General features: G+C 41.1%; 2 protein-coding genes across 5 annotated transcripts in view; one reads left to right on the top strand and one right to left on the bottom strand.

Annotated features, from left to right (window-relative positions):
* Positions 1 to 16: 16 nt before the first annotated feature.
* Positions 17 to 8,873, top strand: ITGB1BP1 (integrin subunit beta 1 binding protein 1). 3 transcript variants are annotated; one of them, XM_066179906.1, is made up of 7 exons: positions 17 to 58; positions 1,403 to 1,500; positions 2,415 to 2,493; positions 3,116 to 3,252; positions 4,400 to 4,492; positions 7,336 to 7,485; positions 8,215 to 8,873. In XM_066179906.1, exons 2-7 carry the CDS (start codon positions 1,429 to 1,431, stop codon positions 8,284 to 8,286), a joined length of 603 nt encoding a protein of 200 aa, XP_066036003.1. In that variant the 5' UTR covers positions 17 to 58; positions 1,403 to 1,428; the 3' UTR covers positions 8,287 to 8,873. The 3 variants fall into 3 exon arrangements, with proteins under 3 accessions (XP_066036003.1, XP_066036002.1, XP_066036004.1); XM_066179905.1 differs by having other exon boundaries at positions 1,400 to 1,500; XM_066179907.1 differs by lacking the exons at positions 17 to 58; positions 1,403 to 1,500; positions 2,415 to 2,493 and having other exon boundaries at positions 3,165 to 3,252; positions 4,428 to 4,492.
* Positions 8,874 to 8,891: 18 nt separating this feature from the next.
* ASAP2 (ArfGAP with SH3 domain, ankyrin repeat and PH domain 2) overlaps positions 8,892 to 12,080 on the bottom strand; it is an 84,931-nt gene continuing 81,742 nt past the window's right edge. The window contains exon 28 of one of the 2 annotated variants that reach the window (XM_066179897.1): positions 8,892 to 11,500. In XM_066179897.1, the coding sequence (XP_066035994.1) occupies positions 11,426 to 11,500 (75 nt within the window). In that variant the 3' untranslated portion in view covers positions 8,892 to 11,425. The remainder of the gene's footprint in view (positions 11,501 to 12,080) is intronic. The other variant, XM_066179901.1, reaches the window with a different exon arrangement.

Genomic DNA, 12,080 nt, shown 5'->3' with positions numbered 1-12,080 from the left:
GCCGGGCGACCCGGAACGGGATCGGCGGCGGGAGCGGCGGCGGGAGCGGGCGCTCCCGGTGAGCAGCGGCCGCATCGCTCTGTCCCTTGGCGGGTTATCGGCTGGGGACGGGGGGAGGAACGGGGAGAGGAGCGAAGGCGGGATGCGGTGCTGCCCCGCACGGCCTCCCGGGCCGCTCCCTGTATCGCGGGGGCGGAGATGCTCCGCGGAGAGCCCGGGAGCTACCGAGGGCCCGTCTAAGGCGCCCGGATCGCTCGGGAGGTGCGGAGCCTCCTCGGAGGCCGCTGCAGGGCCGGCAGAGGCGCTCCTGGTGCGGCCGCAGGCGCCGTGCGGGAGGCGCTGGAAGCTGGGGCGGCCGGGACTCGGGATCGTGCTGGGAACCGCCCTGCCCTGTGCACCGCTGGTTGCCGAGAGTGGCTTTTAGTCCGCCAGGGACCCAGTGTTCGCTTAGTGACGGGCACTGCGACGGCCTAGGGGCTGTGACCCATCACTGCGTCGCACATCTAGGCTCCGCCTTGTGCTTCTTCCATTGTTTTCTGCACTTTCTTCCACTATTGTCTTCCGTAGGTTGTCATCCTCCACTGTCCTCTTTCTTCAACTGCTCAAAGTTTCTGAGCTTATGAGTGAAAATAATTCGTCTCTGAAGCTGAGAAATAGGGTTCCAGAGAAACAGGGAGCCAGCATCCTGTTGCTTGGCACTGGCCAGCCAAAGGTTAAGTGAAGCAAGGTGGTAGTAGGGCAGGAACAGGAGAAATGCTTCAGGAATGCTCTCAGAATCCCCGGGAACTCAGTTCTAATGCAGCAAATATACCACGCGTTTTGCTTTAATTTTCGGGAATATGTTAAATGATAGTGGCTGCTCCTATGAGTATTCTAATCAATAGTTCTTCAAAAGTAGGTTGGGGTTTTTCTGTGGTGTTTTTGTTTGTTTGGGGGGGGGGGGCGTTTAGTCAGGGAGGGATAGATTTTACTTTTTTTGTTAATTTGTTTTACTGGAAACACAGTGATTGGAGCAGGGAATGTGTTGTATGCACTTTATAGGGCAGTTAGATCATAGTCACAAATAAAAATCACCAAATACATTTATGTGGGAATATAAATTTTAAATTTTGCCTTGTTTCTAAATCTATATACGCATTAGAACTGACCTTTGCAACAGTCTGTAAACTAGGTAGTAGCCTTTTTTGATGGTTCAGAAGGACGGGGAAGTTTTAGCGGAGAGCTTGAGGAACTTTCCCCAGTCACACGTGAAGAGCACCAGAGTGAAATTCCTATCTCTGTTCACAGAGTCCTGTGAACAGAGTCCTGTGAGCATCCACTTTGGACAGTCACTGGCATTTGCCTGGACCTCGTTCCCTTGGTGATATGACAGGCTTTAATTTTTATTTTTTCTACTTAGAAGATCTTCCTTGATCCAATTATGAAAAAATGTTTAGAAAAGGAAAAAAGCGACACAGCAGCAGCAGCTCACAAAGCAGTGAGATCAGCACTAAAAGCAAGGTAAGCTGAATGTGGTGTTTATGCTCTTGGTGAAGCACTTTGGTTTGTTACAAGTTGACAGTTCAGTGGTTCACTTGCACTGATGGTAGGATGTGATTTCCATAAAATGCCGTGTTCCACAAGGAGAACTTTCTATTTCCGTCTCTCAGATTGCGCTATGAGAGTTAAAAATACCTCTCCATCATAAAGCCCCTGTATTCTGAGAGGAATACTCAGTCACTTCCACAGCGTATTGCACAAATGTAAGATTTTCTGGCAGCACATAGTAAGGTTTGAAGGAAAAATTAGTACATTTGTTCTTAAATTTTTTCTTTAAAGACAGTGCCTGGTGCTAGATACCAAGAATGAGTTTATCCTTCAGTACTTTTTGGTTTCTCGGTATCTCTAAAAATATTCTTAATTTTGAACAATCTGTTTTGTCTGATCAGTTTTAGAATGATCAGTTGAATATTCTGGATTTTCCAAGGTCCCATTTCTTTTCCCCTGCACTCATATGTTATTTCAGGTATTGTTGACAAGCATGTAGTTGTCAATTTCTTGATGTAAAAATGCTGTACCAGAAAAGTTTGGACAGAACCCTAAGGTTTATTTTTCCTTTTTCTCTGGACATAACCTTCAGGTTCATTTTCTCTTTTTCTGTCATTTCCTACTTCTTCCAAAGTATCTGTGGACTTCTCAAGGGTTCCTGATGAACTTTAATCAGTCCAATCTGCATTGAGGCAGAAAGGTAACTTGAGGAAAGAAACAGGTGGTACTGTTTTTTCCTACCTGTTTTCCAGTGCTGCTAAAGTAACTAGAACATAAAGTGTAGGGTTTGTTTTGGTTTTTTTTTAAAGGGTTGAGGCAGCACATCTAGAAGTGCATTGGTAACACATTCTCGGTAACTTTCTTCTGATGATGCTTTTTTTTCTTAGTCTGTAGATTCCAGTCTTGGGGGACTTTCCAGGTCTAGTACTGTGGCCAGCCTAGATACAGACTCCACAAAAAGTTCAGGTATGTAATCAGAGCTTGAGCAGGCATGGATGGAGCAGGATTGACTTTGTGTCTTTGTAGACACAGCCCTAGGCCTCTAAGTGTTAATGATTCATCTAGGATTAAGTCACTGTTTTCAAAGTAAAGTGTCTGAGGAAGAAAATCTTAACTGTGTTACCAGTCTGTTACCAGCACAAATCTTGCACAGCTTTTTGGATGGCTGTTCTTGCTTTCCTAAGCTTACATTTGCACCAAAATAATGGAAATAAGATTTGATTTTACTTCTTTTTAGTCAGCAGATTACAGTGTATCACTGCTGGACCAAACAGTTAATTTGAAACAAACAGACATCAAAAAGTAGAACCAGCTTTTCTGTGTTTTCTGATTCAAGGTTGTTAAGTCTAAATTTGAATTGGTATAAACAGTGCTGTATCATGGATGCATGCAAAACTGTTGCCTTTACCAAGGTCTTTCCTAAATCGACCCAGTACAGTTCATTCAAGGGGAGTTAATATACTGTGATAAGTGTTTGATGAAAGTCTTCAAAATTAGGGTGTTCAGTATGTCAGCCCTGTTAACAGCAATTAGACTGGCATTGCAGTTCTGGAAGTTTTCAGAATGGCTTTGTTTTACTTTGTTGCAGGACAAAGCAATAGTAATTCTGATACATGTGCAGAATTCAGAGTTAAATATGTTGGTGCCATTGAAAAATTGAAATACAATGAGAGCAAAAGTCTTGAAGGGCCACTGGACTTGATAAACTACATAGATGTTGCACAGGTAAGTACGTTACAAAAGGCAATACCAACAAAGTCAAAACATCTTAAACTTAGGTGTGGTTTTTAAAATTTATCCTGTGGTTTCACATCTGTAAATTTTAGACTTGCTTGAAGAAAGTGGCGTACTTAACTATTAACCTATGAATCTCAAAAGCCATCACAGTTCTATAATTTTAGGTGACTGGAGAAGATGCACCCAGAGGATCAGTTTGCAGAAGCAGGCTCAGAACCAAGGCCCTTTTCATGAGTCCTTATTGAACATGTCCCAGCTGAAAGCTGTTACATTGCCTCCAGGACGATTAGGATTAGTATCCAGGAAGGAATATCTCCCCAGATTCTTCACTACTGTAAACGTTTTCCCATAGAGGAAGATGCCAAGTTTCTGCTTGCAATCACTCATGAGCCTGTGGCCAAAGAACCTGAATAATATTTGGGTCATCCTTGCCAATCTCTGGTTGCTTGTACTTAATTTTGTACTAAAAGCTGTAACTGGTTGTTCTCATTAGGTAGCTGATTATATATTTTTAAAAGCACAGAATGTCTATCGTCAACTTGACATTTCTGAATATGTGCTAAAACTATTTTTGCAGCCAGACAGCAAAAGTGCTGCCAGTGGAACACAGATCACGCTGGGTCAGTGCAGCTCATAGGCCACAGGGCCAAACTCTCTGCTGAGATGATAAATTCATTTCCGGAACCATGGAATGGAGTGGAATAGAGCAGAATGGAATAGAGTGTTTCTGCTGGAAGGGACCCACAGTGACCACCGGTTCAAAGTGCCCAACCACTTCAGGGCTGACAAACAGTTAAATGTGTTGTAAAGGGCATTGTCTAAATGCCTTTTAAACACTTAGCAGGTTTGGGGCATCAACCACCTTTCTAGAAAGCCTGCTCAAGTGTCTGGTCACCCTCTCAGTGTAGAAATGCCTCCTAATGTCCAGTCTCCCCTGAATGTATTTCACATAACATTAAGAGACTGGGTGAGTGCATGAGCCCTGGGCAGACCCCACACAGCATAATCTGAGCAGGGTTTGTGGTGGTGCTGACCCAGTGGACCCAAGTACACATAAATATGTTTTCTGTTATGTATCTTCATTGTTCATGTTCTTCTGTCTGCACTAAAGGCTTTTGTTTGTTTCCCTCCAAAGCAAGATGGAAAGTTACCTTTTGTTCCAGGTGAAGAGGAGTTTATTATGGGAGTTTCCAAATACGGCATTAAAGTTTCTACATCTGATCAGTATGTAAGTGCTTCAGCTTGTCTTTCTGATGAGAGTTGAAAAGTGCTTTCATTTATTTCTCTGTAGATGATCTGTGTGACCAAAATGTCATTTCTGGCTTTAAGCAAAAGTCAAACAAACAAGCTTTCCCAGCAGCACTGCTTCATGTCATATCTCAGCATGCTGTGTTTTCCTTGTTGGATTTATGACAAAAAGCTGTTCCTTTTGAGATAGAGCACCAGACGAAAAGCAAGCAAGCCTTTGGAAATGTCCTTTGGGCACAGCTTCCTTCCTCTGTGGCTGTCCTGCCATTATTTCATGGGGGAAAAGTAGTGTGACTGTGGGGTCCAAGACCATGTTCCTCAGCCCGAGATAGTAAGGCAGTTCCTCTTGGTATTTTTGTGAAGAGGGAATAACAAAGGATATGATTTTTCTAAGAATATCTGAGCTGCCCAGCTCTTTTGAGTTCCATCCTTGCACTCCTAATCCAAGAGTTAGAGTTCACTCCAGCATTAAAGCCTTATGATTCCACTTTATTGATCGAGCCTACTTTTTGTTTGCATTATTTCCTACTTGTGGCTTATTTTCCTTTAGTGCACTTCAAGTAGCTTTGCTAAAAATAAAAATCCGGTCTCTTCCCCAGGGCCCTCCAGTTGCCGTCGTGTAGCTTTGTGTTGCAGCCATGTGGTTTCCTTCTGGTTGCCCTCAGAGCCCCAGATACCATAAATACTTGGCCTTACGAAGCCTTGACCCATCAACAACCCAGCAATGCCTGTTCATAAAAGCCTCAAGTATGAGCACGGGGAACAGCATTGCTTAATAGTTGAATGCTCTGAAGAGAGCCAAAAAGTTTCCTTTGGTCCCTTCAGAAAGTAAAACACTTGTTTCTAATGCCTGGGAGAAAGGGCAGTAGTTGTTACTCAGACTTAAAATTCTTTTGAATTCTGTTTTTGCTCTCGTAAATTCTTAATTCTCATTAAAAACATGAGTTACACTATTATTTAAATTCCTTTGTGCTTTGATAAAGATCAAATAGTAAATTTAAGACTTTCATCCATCACCTCTCTGTCTTCAAGCTGAAAGCATGCACAAGCAGATAAAGCCTTTTGTGGTTAAGCTAGCTTGCACTGATGATTTATTGCATTGCAATTTTGTTCCCCAAATTCCGGCTTTTTGCATCTGTGTCACTGTTAATTTGTCCTTCAGTGTGTTAGTTCACCAAATTCTTTTCACAGAGTTCCAAGATACTGAAAGGATGGGAGGAAATTAATTTACAGGGAGACTGTACTCAAAAGAATTCTATCATCCCTCTTTTAGTAATAATCCACATACACATTAGCACTGTAGCAAGTTCCAAACAAGCAACCCCTGAGAGTTACTAGTAATTTGGTGAACAGTCTTGGCATCTTTCTCACAGAGATGGGAGGGTGGATCCCTAAGTTCCAGGCAGGCTCCAGCTGCCCTGAGCATGGTGTGATAGTTGCTGATGGTGGGAGCAATGTGAGCAATGAGTGAGCATCAGGCTGGAGACATTTCTCAGTAAGGTGACCTTAAGGCTCTGGTGGAGGGCTCTCCCTCCAGGGCTTCAAGGCAGGCAGCAAGCTCACTGCCCATTTTTACAGCTTCTGTATCAAAGTGGGCATTTCTCTAGATCCTTCAGCTGACAGATACATGTGTTTGATGCCATGAACATGGAAACAGAGCTGTCTAGAATTCCTGAGACCCTGGAGATCCAGAGATGGTATGACTGGAATAGACCACATGAGTATGATCAGAGGGCAGGATGGCTGCAGAAGAAAGGCTTTGTGTAGGGTAGGGCTGCAGAGACCTTGTACTGGTTGTCTTCTACCAATCCCTTTCGGGGATTGGTAGAAGCCAAAATCAGAAGTGTTGGGACTATGGTGGAAATCCTGCAGCTCTGATGGAGAGCAGAATTCTCCAAGATGAGATCTGTGGAAGAGTCAGGACACATCCTGTGGCTTAGGTCACAAACAGCCTGGCTACAGCCACATGGCTACTGCCCCCCAAAGCAATGGACCTTGTCTGTACCCTCTTCTGGGAACAGTTTTGGGTGTGTATCCTTCCCAAGACTGAGACAGGGGATTGTCTGGAAAAATACTGGGAAGGTAAGAAGTTGTTTTGTTACCTCTGTGTGTGAAGGCCAGTGTTGCACCTGTCACAGAGAGTGAGTGAGGGTTGTGGGAAACGAATGTGTGTGTTCAGACTATGGCCAGGAATATCAATATAGAATCATGGGAGGGGCTGAGTTGGAAGGAAAAGGGAACTGGAAAGATCCTCCAGTTCCAATCCCCCTGCCATGGGCAGGGACAACCCCCCTTAGACCAGGTTGCTCCAAGCCCCCTCCAACTTGACCTTGAACACTTCCAGGGATGGGGCATCCACACCTTCTCTGAGCAACCTGTTCCAGTGCCTCACAACTCCCACAGTAAAGAATTTCTTACCCTGAATTCAATAACCTACTATAAACCTACTCTTTTTCAGTTCAAAGCCATTCAAATCCCATTTTTGTCACTACATGCCCCTGTGAAAAGTCCCTTTCCTGCTCTATTGCAGGCCCCCTTCATGTACTGGAAGGTGTCCCAAAGTCTCTCTGAGATCTTTCTCAGCTTGTCTTCATAGTCCACATAGGAATGCACTTCTAAAACAGAAGCAAAAATTAAAGCTAAACTGGTGCTTAACCACCACTTTTTAAAATCTTGACTAAACTCCCAAGTTAAAAAAAAAAAAAAAAAATTACCAAGGAAACAAACCTGAAGTACTCTTTTGTAAGTGAGAATAAAAATGTGGAAAACTGAAATAGCTGTTGCACTGTTCCAGAGTAACTTTTATTTGCCATGTGCTTTCAGGATGTGTTACACAGGCACGCTCTCTATCTGATTGTACGGATGGTGTGCTATGACGATGGTCTGGGAGCAGGGAAAAGTTTACTGGCTTTGAAGACAACAGATGCAGCCTCTGAAGAATGCAGCCTCTGGGTATATCAGTGCAATAGCTTGGTAAGAGTTTATGCTTTCAGTATTTAAATTAGGTATTGCAATTCTGATTGATTGCAATAATTGAGGGAGATTCTGAAACCCAAGGCCCTTGTGAAGGCTTTTTGGCAGAAGGAGGATTGCTTAATTAAAAAAAAAACAAAACAAAACAAAGGTATAAATGTGTGCTGGCTGAGGAGGGGAAAACAGCCCTGCTTGCCTACATTGGATCAGCTTTGAGGAAAACACCTACATTCCTTAAAACTGCCAGTGACTGTACTCACCTGAGAAAGCTCTCTCCAGTCTAAAGAGTGCTATGGCAGCTCCTATGGACAATCTCCACTTGTATTTCCGAAGACAAAAACCTCTTAAGCTATGGAGCAGGAAGGGATGGAGTAACAATTCTGGTAGTAGAGCATGCAGCCTTATATGTGTAAGCAAGGGAGGTGATCCTTTGTTATGAGTAGGAGAATTCATTGTCAGGATGCTCTGATGACACAGACCCTTGGCTGGCAGCGCTGGGGCAACACAAGAAATGACGTTCTGAATGCTGGTGCCTGCTATGCTGACAGCCAGCAACTCTGACTTCGTTCAAAAGAGCTCCTGTAAGACAGCTCCTACATGTCATTGCAGGCCCGACAGGTGAAATCTGGTCTCACAAAGCAAAATGAAGGACACATTCTGCTTTAAATGAGTTTTGAGAAGTTTAGAAGTTTTTCAGAAAGTGTTAAAGTGTGTGTTTGGGTTTTTTAGGAACAAGCACAAGCCATTTGCAAAGTGTTGTCTACAGCCTTTGATTCAGTTTTAATGTCGGAGAAGTCCTGATTTCCTTCGGCAACAGCGTTGGTGTTAGTGTTTGTGTTTGTGTGGGGGCTCCTCTGACACCACGGACAGTCTGGAGCCACACACAGTCCTAGGAAAGACTTACTGTGCAAACAGGAGCCACACAACCTTGCACATGGTACTCTGGCATTCCCCAAACACGACTTGAAGATTCCATCTTCCCTGTCCAGGACATTACAGAATTTTATATTTAACACAATTTCTCTTTTTCCTAAACCATGTTTTGTATGTTAATGTCAATATTGCAGAAATGTAAAATAAAACTGACACTCGCTTCTACCTCATTGTCTGAGAAACAATTTGTTAATACAGACTTTGATTCTGCTTAACCCTGGTATTAGAAGAAAACAAAAGCAAAATGGTAAGAGGGAGTTATTTGGTGTTTTATCCCTCTAATTTTATCTCAGGTGTGCCATCTACAGTTTTTCTGTTCAACTAAAGTTCAAAAGAAATACATTTTTTTCCCCTCAGGTGCTACTTGTTAGTATTTGTCATTTTCATACATTAAAAAGAACAATACTGTGTAAGCAATGCAAGGGAACAGAAGCAGAAAAAGTGCTTTTAAAAGTAGTTTTATTTTTCCAGACATTTGACTGGTTAACAAGAGTAAAATTTATTAATCATGCTCTAATTATAAATCACTGCATCCAGGACATTGAAAATAAGAGTTGATTTTAGGTTATACAATATATACAGTTGCTCTGCAACTAAACAAAATAAAAACAACTGAATTGAATATTATACATCTCATAGCATTCTAAGCTGCATTTTAAGTGTCACTTGCTCCTTTTTAAACAGTTAACACAGCAACCTAATAGTCTGTCTATTAACAGATTTTTTGATTCAGATTTGAAAAGTTGTATGAAATATGCCAAAATTTTGAACTTAAAATTCTTAATTTTATATTATAAATAGATATCTACAGGCTCTAGAATTTCATTTTTCTCTGCCAGAGGAGAAAACCTTTTGAGAAACGCAGAAAATCAAGGGTTGAATTTTGCTTAGCTGCTCCTTATTGGTCCTTGGGATTTTATCTGTCTGCACTGTTAGTGCTATTAAGTTGTAGTCTACAAGTTTCCTGGTTTTTAAGTGACTGGTGAACAAACTTGTGACATTTTACTCTATTCCTCTTCTAGCAGAACTCAAGGGAAATTTATCATTTTTTAATGTTACGAATTGTTACATACACTATAAGATTCTGTGTTAAAAATACTGTACATTAGGAGATCTGTGCAAAATAATATGCCCATTTACTCTCTAGACTCTATCAGGGATAGAAACATACAAAATAGTGTTGCAAACTGAATGTATCAGTAAGTGAATAAAACTGTAGTGCTAAACTATTACTCTATCATTTTACTGGGAACTTTGAAAATACAGACTAATTTGCTTCAACTTGCAATAAAAATATCTTGAAACATTCCAGTTTGTTCCCCATTTATACTGCAGCAACAGCATCTAGGAAGTGAAAGTCACACATCTACGTGGCTGTACCCACATGCCCGAGAGGCATCAACCAACGGTACCATTTAGGAAGGGTGATACAGGGTGAGATCAGTGTTGCTCTTCCAGCACTTTTGCAGCGTGGTTTTTCTCCAAATAAGCACAGATGGTGGTGGCGGCCTGTTTTCCATTCCTTCCAATATGAAATGGCCAATTTAAGCACCATTTGCCAGAAATTCAAATCAATTCTCTTGATAAATCTAGAGATACAATGTTCACATAATGTGATCAAAGCCAATGTGACCTAGACATTGATTTTCTGTATCCTATGCCTCAGTTGTTTCCTGTAGCATAAGCAAAACCTGGTACAATTTCACAATGTACAAACATCAAAATGATGTCAGATCTCTATTGGTGTTTTATATTCCATCAACCAACTGGGAACTATCCATGGCCTAGCTTTTTTTCACAAATCAGTAAAACAAGTTTAACAACAGTGTAGCTACCATATATGTGGGTATTCTATATAAATACAGAGTGAGTTGGCAAACTATCATTGTTTGCAAGGTAGTGGCACACAAATTTCATAAACCAGAACATAATGTAGCAAACTTGTGAGGTGTCAGGTATCTTACTGACCAAGGATAATTACCTAAGTGTCCCACCAAATATGTTCTCTCTGTGAACATATTGCTGGATGATTTAAAGAAAATTCAACAATTTAAAAACAAAGGCTAAATGCTATAATGAGACAAGTGTAAGAGATGTTCTGCAATCCATCATCATAGTTAAGTACATTTCAGGAAGTGCAGTTTTCAAATCTTTGAGTTAATGTAGTAACTCATTAATATTGCCATAGTTTAATTAACCAGCAGTAGTCACATTAAATGACCAAAACGGATGTAACATACATAAAGAACATTCAAAAAACAGGTTCTACACACATGCAGCATAGAAAAACAAAACAGTCTCAAGCTCACAAAATTAGAACTAGAAAGTTCAACGATTAACACAGATTTCAGATAACTTTAAGCAAATATCTACATCCATTTTGAAAGAAAGAAGTTTCTCCTGTGGTAAACTGAAATACTTTTTCACTTTCACCTGGCCAAAGACACATAATTAAAACAATTTCTTCTGCAACTGATGGCATCCTTGATGACAGCCAGTATGACAAGCTACTGAATGAGTCCATTTCAGAACTACACAGCAGCTTGCATGTTTTGGTTCCAACACTTCAAATGGTGTAAAGAACTGGATAAATTCACTGCCCTGCACACACAATTTCTTTGACTGGGGAAGCAACACTGAACTGTTGTACTGTCATGTTACAAAAAGAAGAATAAAATTACAGTGAATTGATCAATAAGAACATTCATAATGTGATATTCAGACACATGGATTTTGATTGTTAAAGCTTTTCAGTTCACCTTGAAAAATACAGGAAGAGTTGTTTTTTTTTTTAAAAGTGTAAACTGCTTATGAGAAGTTTTCACGTAGAAAAAAGTTTGTAAGTCCCAAAATCAGAACGATGGCAATAAAAAAGTAAGCTACAGTACCTAGGACTTGGGCAGTGCTCTGGCAAGGTGGCTGCAGATAGGTAGGTGAAATGAAATAGAACAAAACTTATTTCTGTGACTGCTGGAAATGAGAAATGTCTCCACTTATCAGTAGCAATCTAGTCAACAATAAAGTGCACAAATGATACAGGGAAAGCTCCTTTCCGACTGGGATCTCCATCAATATGACCAATCTGAAAGAGTCAAGATATTTTTCAAGTTAAATCTTGAAATGACATTTTAGTATCATCAAAATGAATACCAGTGACCTTCCTGCCTGAAATACAAGCCTCCCACCAAATCTTTTCTGCAGTAGTGCTACTTTTCTTCTGCCAGTAGGAAAACCCAGTCGTACAGGGTGCATGTTTTTCAGCTGTAGGTTGGATTTTTGTTAAATGCAAAAGTTTTATCCAGTTCTTTGAATATAAAACATCGTACTACAGTACCACTGCTGCATAATTCCAGTGCAACCTGTAATGCCTGGCAGCCCACATTTGGCCTCTGTTGAGTTGCCTCTTCAACCATCATTGTGAGGCAAAAAGATAGATCAAGCTTCAAAAGTTTCAGGTTTTACATTAAAAAATGTTTAAAAAAATGCTGTTTGTGTTTATACAGCATTATTGTCAATTTACAAGCAATCTGAAGCTCTGTTCTTCACTAGCTAACAAATTAAGGCAAGTGTTTTCATGCACAATAATTTTCCAAGATTTTGCTTTAGCCAGTGAGACTCTGGAATGTAAATACTTCTGATGGTTTCCCAGCTCAAATAGACTC

The sequence above is a fragment of the Chamaea fasciata genome, unplaced genomic scaffold (assembly GCF_029207755.1).
Source record: "Chamaea fasciata isolate MVZ Bird 193981 ecotype frontalis unplaced genomic scaffold, bChaFas1.0.hap1 SCAF_3, whole genome shotgun sequence".
NCBI lineage: Eukaryota > Metazoa > Chordata > Aves > Passeriformes > Sylviidae > Chamaea > Chamaea fasciata.
Note: the sequence above shows the minus strand (reverse complement) of the source record. Positions and strands in the feature narration are given on the sequence as shown.